The sequence below is a fragment of the Silurus aristotelis genome, assembly GCF_946808225.1.
Source record: "Silurus aristotelis genome assembly, chromosome: 11".
In the NCBI taxonomy this organism is placed as follows: Eukaryota; Metazoa; Chordata; class Actinopteri; order Siluriformes; family Siluridae; genus Silurus; species Silurus aristotelis.
This window is the reverse complement of record NC_139584.1, coordinates 15,509,299-15,521,846: the sequence shown is the minus strand read 5'-3', so window position 1 is coordinate 15,521,846 and position 12,548 is coordinate 15,509,299. Positions and strand designations below refer to the sequence as shown.

The 12,548-nt window shown below is 38.9% G+C and overlaps 1 protein-coding gene across 3 annotated transcripts in view; it reads right to left on the bottom strand.

The window, feature by feature from the left end:
• dmxl1 (Dmx like 1) overlaps positions 1-12,308 on the bottom strand; it is a 41,658-nt gene extending 29,350 nt beyond the window's left edge. For 2 of the 3 annotated variants that reach the window (XM_083553689.1, XM_083553691.1), the window contains exons 1-10: positions 12,167-12,308; positions 10,013-10,213; positions 9,155-9,277; positions 8,094-8,168; positions 7,930-8,008; positions 7,696-7,819; positions 7,507-7,573; positions 7,234-7,412; positions 4,074-4,272; positions 3,221-3,380 (exon numbers count right to left, since the gene is read on the bottom strand). In XM_083553689.1, coding sequence (XP_083409815.1) covers positions 3,221-3,380; positions 4,074-4,272; positions 7,234-7,412; positions 7,507-7,573; positions 7,696-7,819; positions 7,930-8,008; positions 8,094-8,168; positions 9,155-9,277; positions 10,013-10,099 — 1,093 coding nt within the window. In that variant the 5' untranslated portion in view covers positions 10,100-10,213; positions 12,167-12,308. Of the gene's footprint in view, positions 1-3,220; positions 3,381-4,073; positions 4,273-7,233; positions 7,413-7,506; positions 7,574-7,695; positions 7,820-7,929; positions 8,009-8,093; positions 8,169-9,154; positions 9,278-10,012; positions 10,214-11,826; positions 12,137-12,166 lie in introns of those variants that run through there. The other variant, XM_083553690.1, reaches the window with a different exon arrangement.
• Between the last annotated feature and the right edge of the window lie 240 nt (positions 12,309-12,548).

Below are 12,548 nucleotides of genomic sequence, written 5' to 3'. Positions count from 1 at the left end.
CTCGCACACAAACTCACTTAACTGTGTGTACTGAACTGCTACAAACTGAACTCAAACACACACTCATACTCATTTCACACATCCATGACTTCAGTATCACCCGTATTATTATTATTATTAGTACACAACTGTTTACATGATGTTTTCGTACATCCATTTGACTGCTGCTATTGCTGCTTTGCGCAACCTTCTATGTTTACATTTTGTGTTCTTTACAAGTACACTGCTGTATCCAGTTCTGTCTTGCACACTGCACAGTATAATATACAGTAGGTTATCGCAGTGTATTTTGTGTATTTGTCCTACACTGTCTTGTGTTGTCTTTTGCCCTGTCGTCTTGCACCGCTTGCACCAGGTTGCACACGATGCCCTTTATGTGGCGAGGACACTTACTAGTCCTTAGCTATGTGTTTCTCTTTTATGTAGCTTTATTGTTGTATATACATAAAATAAGTATTTGAACACGCTGCTATTTTGCAAGTTCTCCCACTTAGAAATCATGGAGGAGTCTGAAATTGTCATCGTAGGTGCATGTCCACTGTGAGAGACGTAATCTAAAAAAAAAAAATCAGAAATCACAATATATGATTTTTAAACTATTTATTTGTATGATACAGCTGCAAATAAGTATTTGAACACCTGTCTATCAGCTAGAATTCTGACCCTCAAAGACCTGTTAGTCTGCCTTTAAAATGTCCACCTCCACTACATTTATTATCCTAAATTAGATGCACCTGTTTGAGGTCGTTAGCTGCATAAAGACACCTGTCCACCCCATACAATCAGTAAGAATCCAACTACTAACATGGCCAAGACCAAAGAGCTGTCCAAAGACACTAGAGACAAAATTGTACACCTCCACAAGGCTGGAAAGGGCTACGGGGAAATTGCCAAGCAGCTTGGTGAAAAAAGGTCCACTGCTGGCGCAATCATTAGAAAATGGAAGAAGCTAAACATGACTGTCAATCTCCCTCGGATTGTCAGTCAATCTGTCAATCTTCCTCCATGCAAGATCTCACCTCATGGGGTCTTAATGATCCTAAGGAAGGTGAGAAATCAGCCCAGAACTACACGGGAGGAGCTGGTCAATGACCTGAAAAGAGCTGGGACCACCGTTTCCAAGGTTACTGTTGGTAATACACTAAGACGTCATGGTTTGAAATCATGCATGGCACGGAAGGTTCCCCTGCTTAAACCAGCACATGTCCAGGCACGTCTTAAGTTTGCCAATGACCATTTGGATGATCCAGAGGAGTCATGGGAGAAAGTCATGTGGTCAGATGAGACCAAAATAGTTAATTATTCCACTAAACGTGTTTGGAGGAAAAAGAATGATGAGTACCATCCCAAGAACACCATCCCGACTGTGAAGCATGGTGGTGGTAGCATCATGCTTTGGGGGTGTTTTTCTGCACATGGGACAGGGCGTCTGCACTGTATTAAGGAGAGGATGACCGGGGCCATGTATTTCGAGATTTTGGGGAACAACCTCTTTCCCTCAGTTAAAACATTGAAGATGGGTCGAGGCTGGGTCTTCCAACATGACAATGACCCGAAGCACACAGCCAGGATAACCAAGGAGTGGCTCTGTAAGAAGCATATCAAAGTTCTGGCGTGGCCTAGCCAGTCTCCAGACCTAAACCCAATAGAGAATCTTTGGAGGGAGCTCAAACTCTGTGTTTCTCAGCGACAGGCCAGAAACCTGACTGATCTAGAGAAGATCTGTGTGGAGGAGTGGACCAAAATCCCTCCTGCAGTGTGTGCAAACCTGGTGAAAAACTATAGGAAACGTTTAACCTCTGTAGTTGCAAACAAAGGCTACTGTACCAAATAATAACATTGACTTTCTCAGGTGTTCAAATACTTATTTGCAGCTGTATCATACAAATAAATAGTTTAAAAATCATATATAGTAATTTCTAAATTTTCTTTTTTAGATTATGTCTCTCACAGTGGACATGCACCTACGATGACAATTTCAGACCCCTCCATGATTTCTAAGTGGGAGAACTTGCAAAATAGCAGGGTGTTTTAATTGAATCCATCACTACGCCGAGAGCGAGCTGATCGCGCAACCCGATGCTGGCGAGTCACGACATAACAGATCCAGTGCGACTGTCTCAAAGTTACCAACAGTTTACACAATAGCGCTTAATTTTAGTACACCATTTTGACATGAGGATTATAAAGTTTTTACTAACAGTGCTGATGCCTGCATCAATGTGGTACTTCCATGCCACACAAGCTCCGTTTTGCATAACTTCCAGGTACAGTTTTTTTTTTTTTGTGTTTAATATAAAATGCTCCCATGCCTTGCGTTTAATTTAAAATGCTCCATTGCCTTGGATGACTTGGGACGCACATTTTTTTTCCTGCTGCCGGTTGACCCTGTACTGTCCGCCATTTTTAATGTCGTTGACAACTAATTTCAAATAGATGTACTATAAATTTTATTGATTAGTTGTTGCAGCTCTAGACGTTATACATTACAAAATGACCGAAAGGAGCGAAATGGAGCAAAAGCTTATTATTGTTACCTAAAGATGCATTTCTGCTAAATTGTACAGAGCGGTTTATACAGTCAGGCCATTCTTTATTGACCTCCTTCATCAGTAATGCATTTCTTTGCAAGGAGTTACAGTTCACTAGATGTTTTTTCTTCACTGCACCATTCTGACTAACCTCTCGCAACTGTTGCGAGTGAACAATTTGTGAAGCTGCTAATGAGTGTATCAATGATCTATTTATGCGCTGCACTGCTGCCACGTGATTGGCCGATTATATATTTGCATGAAAGTGTAAGTGTTCAGGCAAACCTTATAGTGCTCAGTGAGGGCTTGTGAATGTCTGAGTTAACCATTATGTTGTAACAGTTACTTTTTCTTCTATTGCACTCTGATTAATATACAGCAAAAACCTTTGATCATTCACACTAAATATCTTGTGTGGTTACAGTGGGAAAAAACACATCTGAGACATGACAAGCAAGTTCCTCCCACAGGTTTGCCACACACATACATAAATCTTTCCGACTTTTTGTAAAAAAAAAAATAAAAAAGCACACACATGCAAGCATGCATAACAGAGGAACGGAAATGCACACGTATGTAGTTGATTTCGATGGAGTGGTTATTCTCAAACTTTAGAAACAGTTAAAAATACAAAGCATTTTTGTTTGTTTCTGTAAAACCTGTTTGCTCGTGGATGGAAAAGAAGGTACCTGTGGCTGGGTTGATGCTAGCAGCGATGTGAAAGTGGCACAGTGCATTGGCATGAGCGATCGTGGCTCTGTGGGTTTGATGCTTATTCTGCTGCTCAGGGAGAAGCCTTGCGTGAGCCAAACCTCTTACTGGTCCCCGATTTAATTCGGCCAGAGTGGGCTAGGCACCATATAAAAAAAATAATCAATAATAAAAAATAAAAAAAGAGTTAAATTAATAAGATTTTTACAATTTTCAAGCTTGCTTATACTTAATTCAACAGCAAAATTAATTTGATTAATTTGATTATTTAAAACCATTAATTAACTGATTTTAAGTTGCCATTTTAATTGTATCATAATCTTATTTTTGCAAATGTGCTGAAGATTGTCCAATATCCAGTTAATATGTAGTAAAAAGAGATTCTGTGTTGGTCTCTTTCTAACGGATTAATTAGAGGTTAATATAGTGCATAGCAACAGGCAGACTACAGTTAATAGTAAATGATTTGTAATATTGTATTCTGAGTTTATGTAGAACAAGATAGGCTCTATTTTACTACACTTTAATTATATTAATCCACACTAAATGTATTGTTATATTTAAAAACTCATTCTTCCACTTTTTCTCTGTAACAGTTTTTGAAACACTGCATTCTGAGATTTCAGCAATGGGAGAATAAAAGTACATCAGAAGGTTGCAGACATGAAAGGGCATGAAACAAACTGCACTATGCCTCTGAAAGTCCACTTCATAATTTAAAGTGTTCAGATCAGCCATATATCTCAAATCCTCTACACAGGTTTCCTCATAAATAATCCAATTTCTCAGTATTTTTGCATAGCCGTTCATCATGGTTGAACTGTCACTCACCTCGGGCAGGTTTCGACTCTGGCCTTTGTTATTGTAATGAGTCTTTTTAATGTTACTGGACTTGAGTGTATCGTTGCTGCTGCTACCATGATTTTGTCTCAGTCCAGAGAGCAGGCAGTCGCTGGGCAGCAGAGTTTCAGCCCATAGCCGACACACACTGTCTTTACAGCAGGTCAGTAACACATTACACACAGCACCTCTGGAAGCACAGAAGGCACTGTTAAATTCACAATGACTCCTTTGTGTGACAAAACGCCATGGGTCAAATTTAGAGTTGAGTTACACATAGATAATGAGGAGTAATACCGAAATTTCACACATATTCACCTCAGACAACTACACACTAAGTGCTATTTAGGCAGTCGGCATGCACATGGTGGAATTTGCCTGAACCAGGCATTTCTCTGTCACACACGATTCTGACCTAAGCCCTTTTTAGTGCTGACTCGAGGAAGGAGCAGTTTGATGTCACTACACATTATATACACTCCTGAAAAAAATCTTAAGACCGGGGGAAACATTCCAAGTATTCGCATTTAATGCTGGTGGATCATAACCAGGTTGCGTATACTTCTTCAAAATGCCAAAAGAAGAAACAATAGCAAGAGACAAAAAATAGAGAGTAGGCAATTTATTGAAAACTGCACTTAAACTCAAAAAGGCTGTTTATCAGCTGATCAAAAGTTTAAGACCACAGCCTTTAAATTTTTTAATCTGTGCAAAAATATGGCTTTAATGTCATTGTCCTTCAGAAGTCACAATGTTATGATCTCCTGATGGCAAAAAGCAAACTTTCTGTTTTTGAAAGTGTCAGGATTGTTGAGCTGCACAAGCAAGGGCTCTTTGCTGCCGAGGCTGAAAGCAGTTAGACAGTAGTTTTAAATTTCTTAAAAGAGCCTGAGAGTAATGGGACAAAAAAATCAAGTGGTAGACCCAAAATAATTTCACCTTTACTGGGCTGGAGGATCTACCCAAATTAAGGCCCTTACTGATGCTGGCTGCAGCCCAATAACCATTAGACTCTATCTGCGAGAGAAGGGCTTAAAGAGAAAAAACGTCTTCGAAAGCCACGTCTCCTCCCACACCACAAACTTGCCCATTTGGAATTTGCAAGGGGGCACCAAACATGAGACATTGAAAGATTAAGGAAAATGTTATTTTTGTACGAAAAAAATTTAACCTGGATGATCCTGATGGCTTCCAACGATACTGGCACGACAAGGAGATACCACTGGAGATGTTTTGGAAGAGGCTCCATCATGATCTGGGGTGCTTTTTCTTACAATGGGAAAATGGAGCTTCAGGTTGTGCAAGGAAGTCAAACAGCATCTGGCTATGTGGACATGTTGAAGCAGGCATCCCGCTTGACTAAGGGCCCTCGTCTGTGTGGTAATGACTGGGTCTTTCAACAGGACAACGCTGCAGTTCACACTGCCCGCCTGACAAGGGACTTCTTCCAGGACAATAACGCTGCACTTCTGGACCATCCTGTGTGTTCCCCAGATCTAAATACCCTTAAGAATGTTTGGGGATGGATGGCAAGGAAAGTTTACCAAAACGGACGTCAGTTTCAGACTGTGGATGTCCTTCGTGAAGCAGTATTTACCACATTGAGCAACGTTCCCACCAGCCTCCTGAATACAATTTCATTAAGCATGTCGAAACGAGTGTTTAAAGTTAACAACAACAACGGTGGGGCTATTTACTATAGAGTCCTATTTTGACACTTTTAGTTCTGTTGTGGGGATTTTTGTGCTGTGGTCTTAAACTTTTTATCAGCTACTGAACAGCCTGTTTTAGTTTAAATGCAGTTTTTTCAGTTTTTTGGTCTCTTGCTCCTTTTTCTTCTTTTGACATTTTAAAGCAGTTCTTTCAACCTGGTTATGATCCACCAGCATGAAATATATATATGTGTGTGTGTGTGTGTGTGTGTGTGTGTGTGTGTGTGTGTGTGTGTGTGTGTGTGTGTGAGGGTGTGTGTGAGTGTGAGAGAGAGAGAGAGAGAGAGAGAGAGAGAGAGAGAGAGAGAAAGAATATACTACTATTAGATCATTTCAATATTTGTAATCCTCTCATCGTCATAGCAGAGTATTTTTTGTTATTTCTACTTAAATAGTCTTGTTATAACATTTAACAACAAATGTAAAAATATGGCTTCTTCAGCCTCCCCAGTTTTTTCAGTCCTAAAGGCAGTTTTTTATTAATAGACAATTCGACATTAAATCACTGTCTATGACTACAGCTCAATGGGTGGTAAGGAAATATTACAAATATTCAAATACAAAAAGTAATCCATGTGTTTTCCTCACAGTACTACATTGTTTAGCAGTGTAAATTGCAGGACATGCTATAAAAATACATTTATTCCACTCTACAAAACAACCTTTGTAATACACAGATTCATACAAGTCCAGATGTCACTCACTAATTAGTCATTGTCTTTAGCAATACAGGGTGTAAATCTGTGTGTGGCTGTGGGTCTCTCAAAACACTTAAACAAACGAACTATCCACAACTAAACAATGTGGAGTTATTTATAAAGACCTTTTTTATTTATATTACACTACTCAATTTATATATATCATTTATATTATTATTATTATTATTATTATTATTATTATTATTAATAATAATATAGACTTATAATCTGTAGTTAATATCAGGGATTAGTGATTATGAGGGACTTATTATTACCGTAATTTCCGGACTAAATAAGCCGCACCCACAGTGGGAGCGCATCTGATTTAATATAAAGAGTTTCATTGGTTCACCTGAACCCGCTCTGTAATTTCATTGGTCTAATGTTATGGGTCTCAGTTTTTTTGGCTTGAAGCTTGTGACCCAGGAAAAATCCATAAATTAGCCACTTCATTGTTTAAGCCGCAGGGTTCAAAGCGTGGGGAAAAAAGTAGCGGCTTATAGTCTGGAAAATACGGTATTTTTATAGACTGGATATATATATCACTTTCTTCTGGTATATTCTTTAGGAAAAAAGTTATTTACTTATAATTAAGTTAATGGAGTTGCAATTTCTTTGGGTCAAATAAATTAAAATAATAATACAATGTGCATTGAATTTTTATGTGGTGCCAAAGGATTATATAAATATACATTTATTTTTGCCTATCAGTCATTTTTTTCAGCCATCGAAATCCCTTACCTGGGTATGTATTTGCTGATTTTTCTCCAGGAGAAGCCAGTGACCGAGCGTGGATGAGCTAAGTAGATGAAGGAGAAGTCCGGCTTCCCCTGAGGGTTGTGTTCAGGTGGACTAAACAGCTTTGCGGCATCAAACTGCCACTTGCCTGTGCTATACCACACTTTTACCAAACAGTCATCCTAAGATCACACAAGATCACACTCATAATTCAGTACAAACAAAACATACTGAATTTAAAGCAGATAGCAAGCAAGAACTAAAACGCATACAAACCTGCCCCACTGTGGCAAAAAACTCTCCATCTGGACTAAACTTAATGAGGTGAACAGGTGATGCAGTCCTGTGTTAAAAACAGAGGGAAATTGCAGTGTATTAGTGCCAGAACTACAGACTCTAAACAAATGACATCTCGGTGAAATGAGATGAAAGTTTCAAGTACTAAAATACATCAGAAAATCTTACTTGCACTGCCATAAAGACCTCCAAGAGGACAGAGAGTCACCACCCATCTCCTCTTGAGCACCACCACAAAGATTCAGATTGGACCATAACTGCAGGCAACTTGAACCAGTCAAAAGACTAGTACCTACACACACACACACACACACACACACACACACACACACACATTATGTACCAGAGGAAAAAAAGGACTATTCTGGGAGCAAGCACTGATTTAATAATAATTCTCTGTACCTGTGGGGCTCCAGGCAATGTTGTGTGCTATAGACTGTAAAATAAACTGGCCTGTGGTTTGCCAGTGATAGTTCAGTTTCTGTTGAGAGACACAGTATACAATTACGATGACACAATCCTAAAAGTAACATCACTGGGTTGCTAGTTGCGAAACATAAGCTCACCGTTTGCATCTTTTCCTTTTGGCTCAACAACACAGGCTCAAATATGCAAACAATGTTTCCATAGGATGCAGCAATCTGTAGATGACAACATGAAATGCTTTAAATAACAGTAAATAGTTACACAGCCTTGAACTTTGTCTGGGTTCCCAGAATTGTACACAAAAAATAAGATCCATCTCTAGACATCCACGTTGTGGCACTTTTCTTTAAAAAGTCTTTTCTTTAAAAAAACTTTTCTTTAACAATCTATTTGTCTCTCTCATGTTATTTTCTATTACACTAGTCTAGGTATATAAGTGCTACTTCCTAGCTTGTCATCATGCAAGAGTGAGTCACTCCGTGACATATTTGGCTTAGGACTTCTCTAAACCATAATAGTGCATCATCAGTCTATGATCAGTAAGTAACAGACAGCAATTCCACACCAAGCTGTGACCACAACTTATATAAAAACCTTTCTACCATATTTCAATAAAATATGGAAGCATGAGAATAATATCGTCAATTTAATATGCCAAAATAAAAATTCTGCAAGGTTGGTGTTTTTTTTTTCTCTCTCAGGAAGTACACTTCCTGTTTTGATGGGTTTACATGTGATCACATAACCACAACTAAAGCTGCTGTGGATTGCTTTAACCATAAACAGCTTACTTCGAAGGAACTGAATTCTCCGATTTCCACATAGTATTATTGGTTTGCTCCAACTGTGATCAACTATCAACTGCCCTTTAGATAAGTGATCATGCATTAAGAATGTTTTTTAATGTGAAATTATGGTGGTCTTTTAAGATTTAATACACTACATACAGAAGTCCATGTATTCATGTGAACATTCGATGAATTCTGAGATAAAACACAATAGTCAAAAGTCAGGCCAAAAGTTATACAGTATAAACCTGAACTTCAAATCTGAGTTGAAAACTATAAGAAGTTATGACATGGACTGTAATTATGTATCTTGTCAAAAAACATACTTACAAAAAACACTGATGTATGTGCCTTTTAATCTTAAGTAAAATCATGGAAGAAAAGATGAGACACAGGAAATCCCATAATCTTACCTGTCCTTGTTGAGAGCAGTCCACACACCCGACTTGAATGTTCCCATGTTTGGCACCTGGGATGATCTGAAGCCTCTCAAAATCACTTCCCAGTATTACAATATCACAGCCAGAAGCATAGGCCTATCATACAAGAGGACATGAAAATGTATTTAGAGCACGAAAGCATATTTTGCATAACAACATTGCATCAGCTTTAAAAAATTATAACCAACTATAAATAGTGATAATAGAATAAGCGAAAAACTTGCAAATATTAAAAGTTTAAAACACCTTCATGTTATTCAAAGATCAGTCACTGTTTCTCTTTAGATTTCTTCTCTTTTTTATATAGTTTGTTCACTCATTTCTCCTCACAGCTTATACAAGGGTTCAATCGGCAAATGGCCAATATGAATTTTTCTTGACATTTCATTATTCCAGCACTAACACAAAGAAGGAAATATAAAACTTTTATGAGGAAACTTTAAAATATAGAAAAGGAAGTATCCAGCTTCTTCCGTTGATTCGTTCTAATCAGCAGAGGTTCTCTGGGTCATTAAAACCAATGCGGCTGACATTAACACTTCCGAGTGTACATTACACACTGATATCAGATTCATACCCCCTGGTTCAATCCAATTTAGATGCTCCCCTCATGATCAAAAACAACTACTACTGACTGCCATTTTGAGCATTTCGAAGAAAAACACTGGCCAGTGAATAAAACATCCATTCGATCAGCAAACAGCTGATCTTTAGATGATGACTGTGCAGAAATTCTTGTTGAAAAGACCAGATGAATGAAAGCAGCCCAAACACTGAATAATGTGCAACTATTCTGGACACACAAGTGCATTTTTTCAATGGCGTTCTTACCGTGAACGGCACGTTGTTTATGCTTCCGACAGAGAAACAATTGTCTCCGGGGTTGACGGCCCCAGTGAGTACTTGGTGTAAATTCATTGTCCTTAGCGCACCTAAATCTCAAATCCCATCCTCAGAATATCTGATCTTCGATAGAATCCCATGCAAGGTCATGAACAATGTAATGTCCACATCTTGATTACTGATGTTTACCTAAAAGATAAAATGCAAGGATTGATAAATAGTCAGAGGCAACCAGCTGAAAATGCACAACCTTGTAAAATCTTTCTTAATATTCATCATAGCAACATTCATGCATTTAGCGATGACTATTCACTTTTACTAATAAACAGAGGAGATAAACGCAAATGCCGCAATTCCGAAAAAAGTTGGAAAAAGTGTTAACTGTAAATAAAATTAGAATGTAATGATCTCATTAACCCATATTCATTTATAAAAGAACATAAAACTTTTCAAATGTTTAATCTGAAGAAATGTACCATTTGAACAGGGAAAAAAAATAACTATTTTGAATTTGATGGCTGCAAGACGTCTCAAAAAGGTTGGGCCAGTGCCATGTTTACCAATGTCTAGTACCCCCTCTTCTTTAACAACATCTGGAAACTGAAAAGAACAGTTGCTAAAGTTTTGGGAGAGAAATGTTCCAATTCCATTTTTGTCCGATACCGGATTCTAGCTCCTGGGTCTTTTTTGTCCTATTTCTTTTTTCCATGATGCACCAAAGGTTTTCAATTGGTGAAAGATCTGGACTGCAGTTGAATGCAGTTTAGCATTGTTTTGCGAAATTAAGCAAACCAAACCTTAGACAGGGTCTGGATGGAAGCATGTGTTGCTCTAAAACCTCTACTGTATAAACATCTCAGCATTGATAGTCTCCTTCCAGATGTGCAAGTTGCCCAAACCATAGGGACTAATGCACTCTCCTCTTTAGTCCAGAGGATGCATCATTCAGGGTTTTCAAAAACTATTTTTAATTTTAACTCGTCTGAACACAGAAGTTTTCCCACTTTGACTCAGTACATTGTAAATGAGCTTTGGCCCATAGATGACTGTGGTATTTTCGGATTATGTTCACATGTGAATTGGTTTTTGCATGACCGAGATTAAACCTGCATTCGTGGGTTACACCGTGAACTGTGCTCAAAAACTGTTAACATACTGTTATGAGTGGTCGGTAATTTAATATAAATATATATATATGATGTGTTTTTAAATGTCCTTTTCTACCTAGAAACTTCTGCATTACACAGTGACCCAGCTTCTCATAAACCCGCTGTGTTGCTCATCAGTAAATCCCAAATGCATTCATATAAATCATCTAGTGCCCTAGCAGCTCTACAGAATATACACCTTCCTATCCTACCTATATAGTGAGCATGAAGACATTTGACACACAGCCAGCCTATCACCATCCACTAGGGAAGTTCAGCGTGCTTCCTCACGTGATGACGTGCCCAATACGTGGAGTTCGGGCTGCTATAGCATAGCCGCTAAGTCATCTAAACTGCTTTGCTAATCATGTGCAAAAAAAAAAAAGCTCCAGGAATGAAGCATCGCTTCCAAATACACGCCTCTTGTTGAGGCTCAAAGGAACCGAACCCGAGTATTAGCTAACTTTAAACGACTGTCGATTGACCCAGTCAGATGATCTCTTCTGCTGTACCAACGAGCTAAAATGCGCTAATGCAAGCTAGCTGTCAAGGTCTACGCGTTCTACCTCATACCCCATCAAACACGCAACATCACATGAAATACACGCTCGATCCCGCATAACCACCGTGATTATTACCTGCTAATGCACTTACCCCATGTGACGTGTGCATTACTCAATGGCTTGACAGTTGCCCTAAGGTATAGCCTTAGCCAGCTCAGCTACCTTCTACACCAGGATAACCAACTCATTTCACATAACTTGGCAAAGTAAATAAAAAGACCGTGGGCACTGCTAACTCCACCCAATCACCGACTCCGAGCTGATCGCTGGCGATCACCTGTGCCGTGGTGTTTACACGGTTGATCCCGGAGTCTTGCTAACGTTAACGCCTCAGTTGACACACTTTTGACTTTGCCGCGGAGCAGAACTGTCGCGAACAAGCTCGTCACCCCGCACAAACTGCTGCGTAGATGTAAACACACAAATCCTACCTTATGAGATCGGTTAAATAAATCCCGATCGTGTCGAACAGGAATCTATTTCTCTCCCCGGTTACGAGACATAGCCGCTTGTTCACAACTCCACTATGGGCAAAATGTTTAGTGATAGGAGCTTCCAGCGCCTTGCATTGTGGTCGCTGTAGTTCAAAGAGCAACTCCAGGACTACAATGTCCTCATTGACGTCTATTTTTCCCCAGTAACACATCTGTTTGTTCTAATACTTCTCGTCTCTAAAGGTTTTCTGAATCCTTCGTGCTGTCTATATATTCTGATGATATCCTGGGACAATATATTATACATTTCAATTTGCTTATGGAAAGAAAGAAAAAAGGATTTTTACCTGTCACATGTACAATACAGCCCAGTGAAAGT